This window comes from Penaeus chinensis, chromosome 30, assembly GCF_019202785.1.
Source record: "Penaeus chinensis breed Huanghai No. 1 chromosome 30, ASM1920278v2, whole genome shotgun sequence".
In the NCBI taxonomy this organism is placed as follows: domain Eukaryota; kingdom Metazoa; phylum Arthropoda; class Malacostraca; order Decapoda; family Penaeidae; genus Penaeus; species Penaeus chinensis.
Window position 1 is genome coordinate 26,533,054 of NC_061848.1, and position 11,480 is coordinate 26,544,533.

The 11,480-nt window shown below is 49.8% G+C and overlaps 1 protein-coding gene across 1 annotated transcript in view; it reads right to left on the reverse strand.

The window, feature by feature from the left end:
- Positions 1 to 284: 284 nt before the first annotated feature.
- Positions 285 to 11,480, reverse strand: part of LOC125041289 — a 28,358-nt gene continuing 17,162 nt past the window's right edge. Inside the window, exons 4-5 of the mRNA XM_047636126.1 lie at positions 6,540 to 6,714; positions 285 to 2,423 (exon numbers count right to left, since the gene is read on the reverse strand). Coding sequence (XP_047492082.1) covers positions 1,002 to 2,423; positions 6,540 to 6,714 — 1,597 coding nt within the window. The 3' untranslated portion in view covers positions 285 to 1,001. The remainder of the gene's footprint in view (positions 2,424 to 6,539; positions 6,715 to 11,480) is intronic.

Here is an 11,480-nt window from a genome sequence, read left to right on the forward strand (position 1 = left end):
CTGCGACTCCTTGTCTTTGAGAGCGAGAAAAGGGGGTTCGGGTTATGGGATGCAGGTCGTTATTTTGGAAGCGACCTTTGAAGTGTAATGCGATTCTTTTTAATACTCGCTTAGGCAAACATACAGGGGTGTGCGCGACAGATGGAGACAGGCGCACACCCGCAAAAAAATAATAAGAAATTAGTTATTTGTGGGGAATATATTTAGTGCCAACATACAGGTTTTTCTTCACCAAATGTCAGTTTATTCAGTATCTTAACTATAAATGGTAAGGAAAAGATAAAGAACTTTATATGCTTTATTAAATAGTAATAGAAAATATATTTAAATAACATATAAATACTTAGTTATCTAAGGCATGCAACATTTAAACAGTGAAAAATTCATAAATAGGTGAACATTTTTCTTAAACTGTCTTAATACAACTAAATAAATAGAACTAGTAACAAAAGGAACACGTATATTCCTCATCGTAGTCATTAGCAATAATAAGATTTGTGATAATATCGCTCTCCCAGTATTTCCGCGGCGGCGACGATCTCTGCCCACAAGCATCCTGTTGCAACCTTGCTCGAATGATCATGAATATTGCAAAAGCAATCGATAAACATGTCGACCGCTGATCAAATATTTCCCTCCCTAAAAAACGTGGACGCTCTCCATTCCTCCCTCCAAAAAGATCTACAATATTCTAAAATATCAGAAGCCTTTTTTCTGACGACTAAGAGCGAGTGTCAAGGATGCATGACGATGACGGAGATGGCGGTGACCAGGTGGCGGTGGTGTGAAAGGAGATGAGTATGGTGGTGACGAGTAGCTGGTGAGGGTGACAAATTGATGTGGTGCGGCGTGATGTGGTGCGGAGCAGAGAGCCGGGTTTGTCTTGCGAGAGAGGGTGAAGGTGGCCACTCCCGGGAGACGCTTCAGACGCAAAAAAACATTCGGAGACGCCAGGAAAATAAGAAGGAACGAAAGAACAAAACGAAGAAAAGAAGTAGCTGTCATTCAAGGTCATGCAGGAACTGACACCGGCTGCCGTAGAGGCAGTAGCCCTTCTGGTGGAAGCTGAAGCACTGCTTGGTGCGGTACATCGGGTGCTTCGGGTACGTGCGGAGGTCGTGCGAGCCGTGGGCGTACAGGCACGACTCGCCGTAGCCGCAGAAGCTGTTGTACTGAAAAGACCGACAGAGCTCCGTCTTGTACTTGGTGAGGTCGTGCGGGCGCAAGGCAGAGGGCGCCGAAGGGGACGCGGGCGGCGAGGGGTGGCTGACCACGGAACCGTCCGAGGAGTGCCTGCAGCTCGCCCGTGACCTGGGGACCTGCTGGTGGCAGTCCTGGACACGCAGCGAGCGGAGCAAGTCCGCGAGGTGGATGCCGTACTCGGACCAGCCGTCCTCACTCCCGCTGGCTCCTACCTTCAGCGTGGCTCCCAGGTGTCGCTCCTCCTCGGAGTCGTCGCTCCGGAGGGTATTGGAGAAAACCAGGTCGTCGTCGTCGCGCGTCGGCGAAGAGTGCACGGACAGCCACGACGGCTCCTCGTTGCTCAGGGAGCTCGCCCTTCCTCGGCGCTTCCTGCGTCTGTTCCTGGCCACGCTCCGCTTCTTGCACACGCAGCCCCTCATCCTCTGCCACGAGGGAGCGATGAGGCTCTTCTGCTGCCCTTCGTCGTCCGAGCTTTGGTCGCCTCCGTCAGGAGCATCGCCGCAAGCGGGCAGAGACGCGCAACGACCCTCCTCCTTGACGTCGCACGTGCCGTCGCTCCAGACGGTCGCGGAGTAGACTGGCGCCTTGTGGAGGATGTCCTGCACCACCTCGAGCTCCTTCAGGTCCTCGCGATCCACCTCCTGACACGTAATTCGATTCGGTTTACTTAAGGAATCGTCGTCAAGTTTCCTGGCGTCCTTGGGGACCGTCACTAAGTCATCGAAAGTCGGACACAACGGCCCGATGCAAGAATCAGCCACAGCGTCCACCGTCTGAAGCACCTGGTTTAGCACGTGGCACGCACTCTCGCTTTTCGTCCTTCCCTTCCCATGGCCCGCGTCGGCCACGGGCTGCTTCGCCTCAGTCAACAACTTGTCCTCTAAAGTATCGTAATCCAGCTCGCACGACCTCAGCGTGCTCAGCAGATCCACGTTCTCCCGAAACAGCTCTGTTCTCGCGTCGCTCCGGCGGGGCAGAGCGAAGCCAAGGGCGTCCCCGTCATGCTGCGCAACGATCCTCTCGCTGCTGGTCCTCCTGCGGACTTCGGGAGGCGAGTAGGAAGAGAGGAAGAGACTGAGCTCTTCCTCGAGCGGCCTCGAGCAGGCGATGAGATGGAGCTCCGGGACGGGGTCGGTGGCCGCCTCGAGGAGCCGCCACGTGATGCTCGCCGTGCGGCCGCCGTCCTCGCTGGCCGGCCGGTAGTGCAGCGCCTCCAGCACCTACGGGACACACTCGTCAGAGGCGGGAAGGGGGAATATCAAGGTAAATAATTAAGAATTTGCTAGAAGAGAATAGGTTTATCAACAGTGACTTTGGAAAAATAGAGAATAGTGAAAATGCTGACATGCTTTTCAGTCACCTAATGAGGACAGAAAGTAATCAAAAAGAAAAGAAAAAATAATATCAGATTCATAACACCATAAATATTAATCCTGAATAAAACTACCAAATGGATCTAATGAAAGTGATAATATGGAAGACCAAGAAAAAACGAAAGAATCAGAAAAAATGGGAAAAAAAGAACACGAGAAAAAAAGTTGAAATGTTACAGCGCACGATTACACTCCTCTAATAAAAAAAAGGAAATGTTGCAATAAACAAACTCAATAGAACAGCTATCCAAGAGAGACTCATCAATAACAAGTGGAACTGGACTTTTACATGAAGTTTTTTTTTATACTTCATGCGTGAGTAATGCACTCGCTCTCGGTTTGATTTCCCCAGATTGCATTGATTAATATCTAAATGCTTGATTGATCTTGCCCTCCTCCCTCCCAGCCGCCCGCTCGTCTCCTCCACCTCTTCTCCCTCTCCTCTTGCCTCACCCTTATCCTCTCCCCCTTTTCACCACTATCATCACCTCTCCCAACTCTTTGCCCCATCTTTTTCCTCCCCTCTCGACTTCTTTCACCCCCCTTTTCCATCTATCCACATGAAATCATCATCATCAGGTATCCTATTTTCTCCTTGCCTCCTCTTTCCACGTCCCACATATAAGGACTTTCCTCTCGCACTCTCCTCTTCCAGCACCCTCCGCTTCTTCTTCCGCTTCTTCTTCCGCTGCTTCTTCCGCTGCTTCTTCCGCTGCTTCTTCCGCTGCTTCTTCCGCTGCTTCTTCCGCTGTTTCTTCCGCTGCTTCTTCCGCTGCTTCTTCCGCTGCTTCTTCCGCTGCTTCTTCTGCTTCTTCTTCCGCTTCTTCCTCTTCTTCCTCTTCTTCCCCTTCTTACTCTTCTTCCCCTTCTTCCCCTTCTTCCTCTTCTTCCTCTTCTTCTTCCTCCTCCTCCCCCACAGAAAGAGAACGAAGCAAACTTGGTGATTAATGCGCGCTCGTAAACTTCGGCCTCCGCTTTCCAAAGAACCTCTTCGGACTCGCATTAAGAACGCCGTGACGACTCTTAATTCGTCTTTGAATCCGCGGGAACTGGCTTGCTAATGTCGCCTTGCTCTGGCTCTTGCTCTCTCGCGCTCTTACTCTTTCGCCATGCTGTGTTTCTGTCTCTCAGATTTTTGTTTTTACCTTTCTCTCTTTTCTAGGTTATTAAAAAGAGGATTGTTATTGTTCTCCCATCATATAAATGCTTCATCTAAGCACATATATAATACCAAGTTACGGATTCAAAAGACATAACTCTTCCGCATATAAACACCAATGAAAAGCCATGACCATTTCTTTTTCTTTACAATGAATCGTTTTGATGACGCGTCTTTAACTCAACTCCCAATCCGTATGCAAATGAAGCTCACCGACAAAACCTAATCATTGTCTCTCAACATGGCCAACCCATCCATAATCTGTCAGTAATTTTGAGCAATTACACTGACAAACCGAGAAACCAATAAATTAACTAAAAAACATTGAACAAAAAATATGTATAAACAAGTAAATAAATAAATACATAAATATAGACACACCACCTTTTATTCATCGGCGGTAAATACAGAACAAGGAAAAAGATGTTACTTGTTCTCATTCCATTTTTCCTTTTGGGTTTATTCATAATATACTAAATCATTATAGAACCGTTTCAATCTTTTGAGAATTTTTAATGGCGGAGATTACATCAGGGCGAGAATGCATGTTCTAATTTTTAAATTCTTCTAAACAAAAGTTTTTCAGTTTTATGAAAGGGAAATCGAATACTATTTCTATAGGGAGTAACTAACGGCAAATTAAAATCTCGTTTAAGAAAAATTTTGAAAAATAATATCAGTCCGCAGAGTAGGAGTAAGAAAAGGAAGAAATGTATTTGTAACGCAACAGAAAATAGAAGCAATAATAATAATAATAATAATAATAATAATAATAATAATAATAATAATAATAATAATAATAATAATAACAATAATAATAATAATAATAATAATAATAGTAATAATAACAATAATAATAATTATAATAATAATAAAAAAAAAAAATTATCAACGACAACGACCCACCCAATAACACTGATAATAGTAATACCAACTGCAATAATAATATTTGTTATTATTAGACTCTTAAACATTATACTTGAAATAAATCAGTCATAGCGATGGCGATAATAATGACAACACAACTAAACACCCACAGCTCCCGAGCACGACCCACCCGAGCACGACCCACCCGAGCACGACCCACCCGAGCACGACCCACCCGAGCACGACCCACCCGAGCACGCCCCACCCGAGCACGACCCACCCGAGCACGACCCACCCGAGCACGACCCACCCGAGCACGACCCACCCGAGCACGCCCCACCCGAGCACGACCCACCCGAGCACGACCCACCCGAGTCGCCCGCCCCTAACTCTCCGTTCCAGCTGCCCTTGGACGCAACCCACGTATTCGACTTGGCCGTCACTCTTTCCCTCACTGTACGCCAGGCTCGACTCTCCAATGGCCTGGTCGTTGTGTTGGTTGAGCACACATTCATGCGAGCTTCTAATGGATCCAATATATTCTGGCTGGTCGTCCGTTGGTCGTCCCCGAGCCAGTGTTGCCAGCAGCGCTTGTCGGGTTGTGCTTCAGTATCGTCAAGAGTGTTAGTCTGTTCGACAGTGTTGCCAGGGAGTTTTATAAGGTAGTTACACATTCAGTGCAGCTCTTGCCCGGTGGCTCTCTGGAGTTGCAAATGGCGCTTGCCGGGTTGTTTTCTATTATTATCATAATAATAATAATTATTATTATTATTATTATATTCCTGATTTTTCTTGTTCGCAGTCGAAATGGAAAAAATGCGCATGCGACGTCCATCTTCGTATCTATGGCGTTCCAAAAGGGAGTCTCGTCCCGACGCCATTGGGCAGTACATGACATAAACGTCGTCAGTTTCAGTTTTGCTAATGGGTTTTAGCTGAGGATTCTACATACATGACATGGTTTTGGATAACAAATCTAGAAACACCTAAATTATAGCACGAAAAAAGAGAACCATAGCGAAATTAGTGAATAGGGTGAAAATAGTTAAAAAGTGGACTGAACGCAAACAGAATCAAATCGGACAAACGAAACAAAAGACGATCGAGTCAAACACGCCAAGCAACGATTCAAACCTCCACTCAGTTAGGCTATAAACGCTCGCAAATCAAGAATGATCGATCACATTTCCACCCTAACTTTTTGGGTAAGTGTTAAAAATAAACAGAATAAGAATTACAGACATGTTAAACGAGTAGGCTAAAAAACGACAAGCATCGAATGTTGTCCCAAGAGTTTAAATAAATCGAAATGGCAAGGGTTCAAAGCGCTCGTTACAGATTGAAGAGTATTCCTGCTTCCCCTCAACCCCCCTCCCCCATAAAAAAAGAAAAGCAAAAAAAAAAATGCGCATGAATAACCAAGCTGATCTCCATGGTCAATCTGCGGGAACAAAAAAATGAGAGAATTTCATAAAGGTACATTTTTATTTGAGAATAAAGTTTCTCTTGTGCGAGAATTGTATCAAAAGTATAACCAACTCTTCTAATTCTGCCCGAGTTAAAATTTCGCTTTGAAAATTATGACCTTTTTATGCATTTTTTTAGAATGATTTTCTGATATTTTCTATCCTTACTGCGCATTTATTTGAATTTCCAGTAACCACACTTCAACAGTACCTAACAATAAAATACACTTTACACGAAGAAAAAACATCAAATAATCCTTACAATAAAAAAAATCAAGACAAAAATAGCGGAAAAGAAGGAAAAAAAACAGAAACCAGATCTCTACAATAACTAACATTAAAACACACACCTGATACGAGGAGAAAAAATCCTCGCTGCATTACAAAGAAACAAACGAAAAGGCAACAGAAAGGAGCAAACCCATGAAACAAACGAAACTGGGGAAGCGCAGCGCGGGCGGCGACACGCACCTCCTTGTTGGCGATGGAGCACTTGAGGACGCCCTCCTCGGGGTCGTGGATGAAGGAGCAGCGGGCGCCGTAGCGACAGGAGCCTGTGTGGTGGTACGACTGGCAGTTCCTCGTCTTGTACTTGCCGTGGCGGGCGGCGCCTCGCAGCTGCACCAGCCCGTGGGCGTAGTTACACCTGCTGGAACGAGGAGACGCGTTTCAACGGAGCGCACGCGGGCGACTAGGCATGCAGTCGCGCAAATACTGGAAGCTAAATACAAGTACTAAATACAGAATACAAATATATACATATACACATGGATGCGGCTATATGCATCCGCTCACTAGTAAACAGACACGTACACTTACATTTATACACGGGCACAAACACACAACACAAACAACGCAACACACAAACAACACACACGCACACAAACAACACACACACACACAAACAACACACACACACAAACAACACACACGCACAAACAACACACACGCACAAACAACACACACGCACAAACAACACACACGCACAAACAACACACACGCACAAACAACACACACGCACAAACAACACACACACACAAACAACACACACACACAAACAACACACACACAAACAACACACACACAAACAACACACACACAAACAACACACACACAAACAACACACACACAAACAACACACACACACACACAAACAACACACACACACAAACAACACACACACACACAAACAACACACACACACACAAACAACACACACGCACAAACAACACACACGCACAAACAACACACACGCACAAACAACACACACGCACAAACAACACACACGCACAAACAACACACACACACAAACAACACACACACACAAACAACACACACACAAACAACACACACACAAACAACACACACACACACACACAAACAACACACACACACAAACAACACACACACACACACAAACAACACACACACACAAACAACACACACACACACAAACAACATACACACACACACACAAAAGGACATACATCGACACGGGCAAATTTGATTATGAACGCGGCAAAAAGGTTTGGCCAAAAATGCCCTTGGTTTTTAAAAAGTGCCGTCACCTGTCCATCGCTTTTATTCCCCGCGTTTCCCCGTTGCCAAGCCTAGATCCCTGGGGTCGGGGGGGGGGGGGGGTCGCTGCTTACGATTTTAAAGGAGGCATAATGAAATATAAAATGATTGTGAAGAAGACAGTGAAAAGGATTAGACATCAGTATGTTAAAACAAAGTAATTTACAGATTGCCGATTGTGATGAATAAACGATAAACGAAGAGAATACCATTATTTTATCATACGACTATTTCAACAGATTATAAATAAAACTAGGCCCAGAGAGTTATTACTTGCCTTAAGGTCATCTCTTTAGGCGTTGGCACGGATACTGACAAACACACAGAAAGGAAGGGAGGAATGGAAGTACGGAGGGAGAGAGGGAGGGGGAAGGAAAGAGGGGAGGAAGGAAAGAGGGAGGGAGGGGAAGGGAAAGAGGACGGAAGGGAGGGAGGGAGGGAGGGGGAGGGAAAGAGGACGGAAGGGAGGGAGGGAGGGAGGGAGGGAGGGGAAGGGAAAGAGGACGGAAGGGAGGGAGGGAGGGGAAGGGAAAGAGGACGGAAGGGAGGGAGGGAGGGAGGGAGGGGAAGGGAAAGAGGACGGAAGGGAGGGAGGGAGGGAGGGAGGGGAAGGGAAAGAGGACGGAAGGGAGGGAGGGAGGGAGGGAGGGGAAGGGAAAGAGGACGGAAGGGAGGGAGGGAGGGAGGGAGGGGAAGGGAAAGAGGACGGAAGGGAGGGAGGGAGGGAGGGAGGGGAAGGGAAAGAGGACGGAAGGGAGGGAGGGAGGGAGGGAGGGAGGGGAAGGGAAAGAGGACGGAAGGGAGGGAGGGAGGGAGGGAGGGGAAGGGAAAGAGGACGGAAGGGAGGGAGGGAGGGAGGGAGGGGAAGGGAAAGAGGACGGAAGGGAGGGAGGGAGGGAGGGAGGGGAAGGGAAAGAGGACGGAAGGGAGGGAGGGAGGGAGGGAGGGGAAGGGAAAGAGGACGGAAGGGAGGGAGGGAGGGAGGGAGGGGAAGGGAAAGAGGACGGAAGGGAGGGAGGGAGGGAGGGAGGGGAAGGGAAAGAGGACGGAAGGGAGAGAGGGAGGGAGGGAGGGGAAGGGAAAGAGGACGGAAGGGAGGGAGGGAGGGGAAGGGAAAGAGGACGGAAGGGAGGGAGGGAGGGAGGGAGGGAGGGGAAGGGAAAGAGGACGGAAGGGAGGGAGGGAGGGAGGGAGGGGAAGGGAAAGAGGACGGAAGGGAGGGAGGGAGGGGAAGGGAAAGAGGACGGAAGGGAGGGAGGGAGGGAGGGAGGGGAAGGGAAAGAGGACGGAAGGGAGGGAGGGAGGGAGGGAGGGGAAGGGAAAGAGGACGGAAGGGAGGGAGGGAGGGAGGGAGGGGAAGGGAAAGAGGACGGAAGGGAGGGAGGGAGGGAGGGAGGGAGGGGAAGGGAAAGAGGACGGAAGGGAGGGAGGGAGGGAGGGAGGGGAAGGGAAAGAGGACGGAAGGGAGGGAGGGAGGGAGGGAGGGGAAGGGAAAGAGGACGGAAGGGAGGGAGGGAGGGAGGGAGGGGAAGGGAAAGAGGACGGAAGGGAGGGAGGGAGGGGAAGGGAAAGAGGACGGAAGGGAGGGAGGGAGGGGGAGGGAAAGAGGACAGAAGGGAGGGAGGGGAAAGGAAAGAGGGCGGAGGGAAGGGAAGGGAGGGGAGGGGAGGGGAGGGGAGGGGAAAGGAAAGAGGGCGGAAGGAAGGGAAGGGAGGGGAGGGGAGGGGAGGGGAGGGGAAAGGAAAGAGGGCGGAAAGAAGGGAGGGGAGGGGAGGGGAAAGGAAAGAGTGCGGAGGGAAGGAAGGGGAGGGGAAAGGAAAGAGGGCGGAGGAAGGGAGGGGGAGGGGAAGAAGGCGGAGGGGAAGGGATGAGAAATGAAGGGGAGGGAGGAAAAGCGAATGAAGTAAGGTAGAAGGGAAGAGAGGAGGAGGGAGACATGGAGGGAAGAATTAAGAAAGAGGGAAGGACGAAGGGGGAGCAAGGAGGGAGAAGGGAGAAAGACGGAGAATAGATTAGGAGATGAAGATGGAGAAAGAGAAGGGCGGAGAGAAATGAAAAGAGGAGGGAAAGAGGAGAAAGAGAAGAGAGAAACAAGACGGGGAATAAAGAGACATCCTTGGTACTTTTCAGCTAGCGAAATAGTCACTCGTTCCACCAATAAAGGGTAATTCTATAAATCAAATTCCATCCCGAGTGACGCATCCTATTACGCTCTCGATTGTATGATTGTCTGTAATTTGAAACGGCAACGATTGTTTTACAGACTAGTTCCGCTCGCAAGGAAAAGCTTCTCAACATGACTCTAGAAATGTCACCAATATGTTTAGTAATAGCTGTTTGGATATGGATCAACCAATCCAAGCGGTACAAGTGGATCGTATGAACTGCAATATCGCTCAATTCACGAACACCATACTTGGCATCAGGATCCTGAAGTATCCGCCTAGACTGCAAATTCCCTTTTTTTTCAAACGAGATCAGCTTTTAAAGTAACAGGTAATAGAGTCGAGCGGCTAAAACATCACACAATGTAAACAATATCAACGACTAGAACACTGGTGCTCATAACAACCCTAAAATAATGTTTTATATACCTCGGCATCGTACATGTTCAGGCTTACAAGTAGCAAGGGCCCAAGTGAACGCCAGAACTTAAAACTCCAAGATAAACAGATGGAATTCTCCCTCCCTCGTGGCGACGACCCGCTTGCAATCTGCTATAATGCCTCCAGTGATCCTCATATGGTAGCAGGTATTGGTGGCGTAATTACTGACACTTGTTGCAAATAGTGTGTGGGAATCTCAGGCTGGATTAGCACAACCGATGTCGCGTCAAGAGCCATAAGCCATAAGGGAAAAGAAAATCCATGCAATCAGCGCTATTTGAGATTATGGAAATCAGGTGTAGAGTACAGAAAAGATGAAGAAAATGGCAAGCACGAGAGGGCTGTCGCAACATCCGACAGAGAGCAACTCCACCTAATTTAACGCAGACTGTCGAAGGAAGCTGGTTATTGACTAGATTACATACAAGATATCGGAATACAATGCCGTGTGTATAGATACAGTTTTTGCTTGACAAAGCCACTTTCAAAGTGAAAGAGGGAGGTGGGGGGAAAGAGGGAGGCGGGGGGTAGGGGGAAAGAGGGAGGCGGGGGGTGGGGGGGAAAGAGGGAGGCGGGGGGGGGGGGGAAAGAGGGAGGCGGGGGGTGGGGGGAAAGAGGGAGGCGGGGGGTGGGGGGAAAGAGGGAGGCGGGGGGTGGGGGGAAAGAGGGAGGCGGGGGGTGGGGGGAAAGAGGGAGGCGGGGGGTGGGGGGGAAAGAGGGAGGCGGGGGGTGGGGGGGAAAGAGGGAGGCGGGGGGTGGGGGGAAAGAGGGAGGCGGGGGGTGGGGGGAAAGAGGGAGGCGGGGGGTGGGGGGAAAGAGGGAGGCGGGGGGTGGGGGGAAAGAGGGAGGCGGGGGGGGGGGGGAAAGAGGGAGGCGGGGGGGGGGGGGGAAAGAGGGAGGCGGGGGGTGGGGGGAAAGAGGGAGGCGGGGGGTGGGGAGAAAGAGGGAGGCGGGGGGTGGGGGGGAAAGAGGGAGGCGGGGGGTGGGGGGGAAAGAGGGAGGCGGGGGGTGGGGGGGAAAGAGGGAGGCGGGGGGTGGGGGGAAAGAGGGAGGCGGGGGGGTGGGGGGAAAGAGGGAGGCGGGGGGTGGGGGGAAAGAGGGAGGCGGGGGGTGGGGGGAAAGAGGGAGGCGGGGGGTGGGGGGGAAAGAGGGAGGCGGGGGTCGGGGAAAGAGGGAGGTGGGGGGAAAGAAAGAGGCGGGGTTTGGGGGAAAGAGGGAGGTAGGGGTT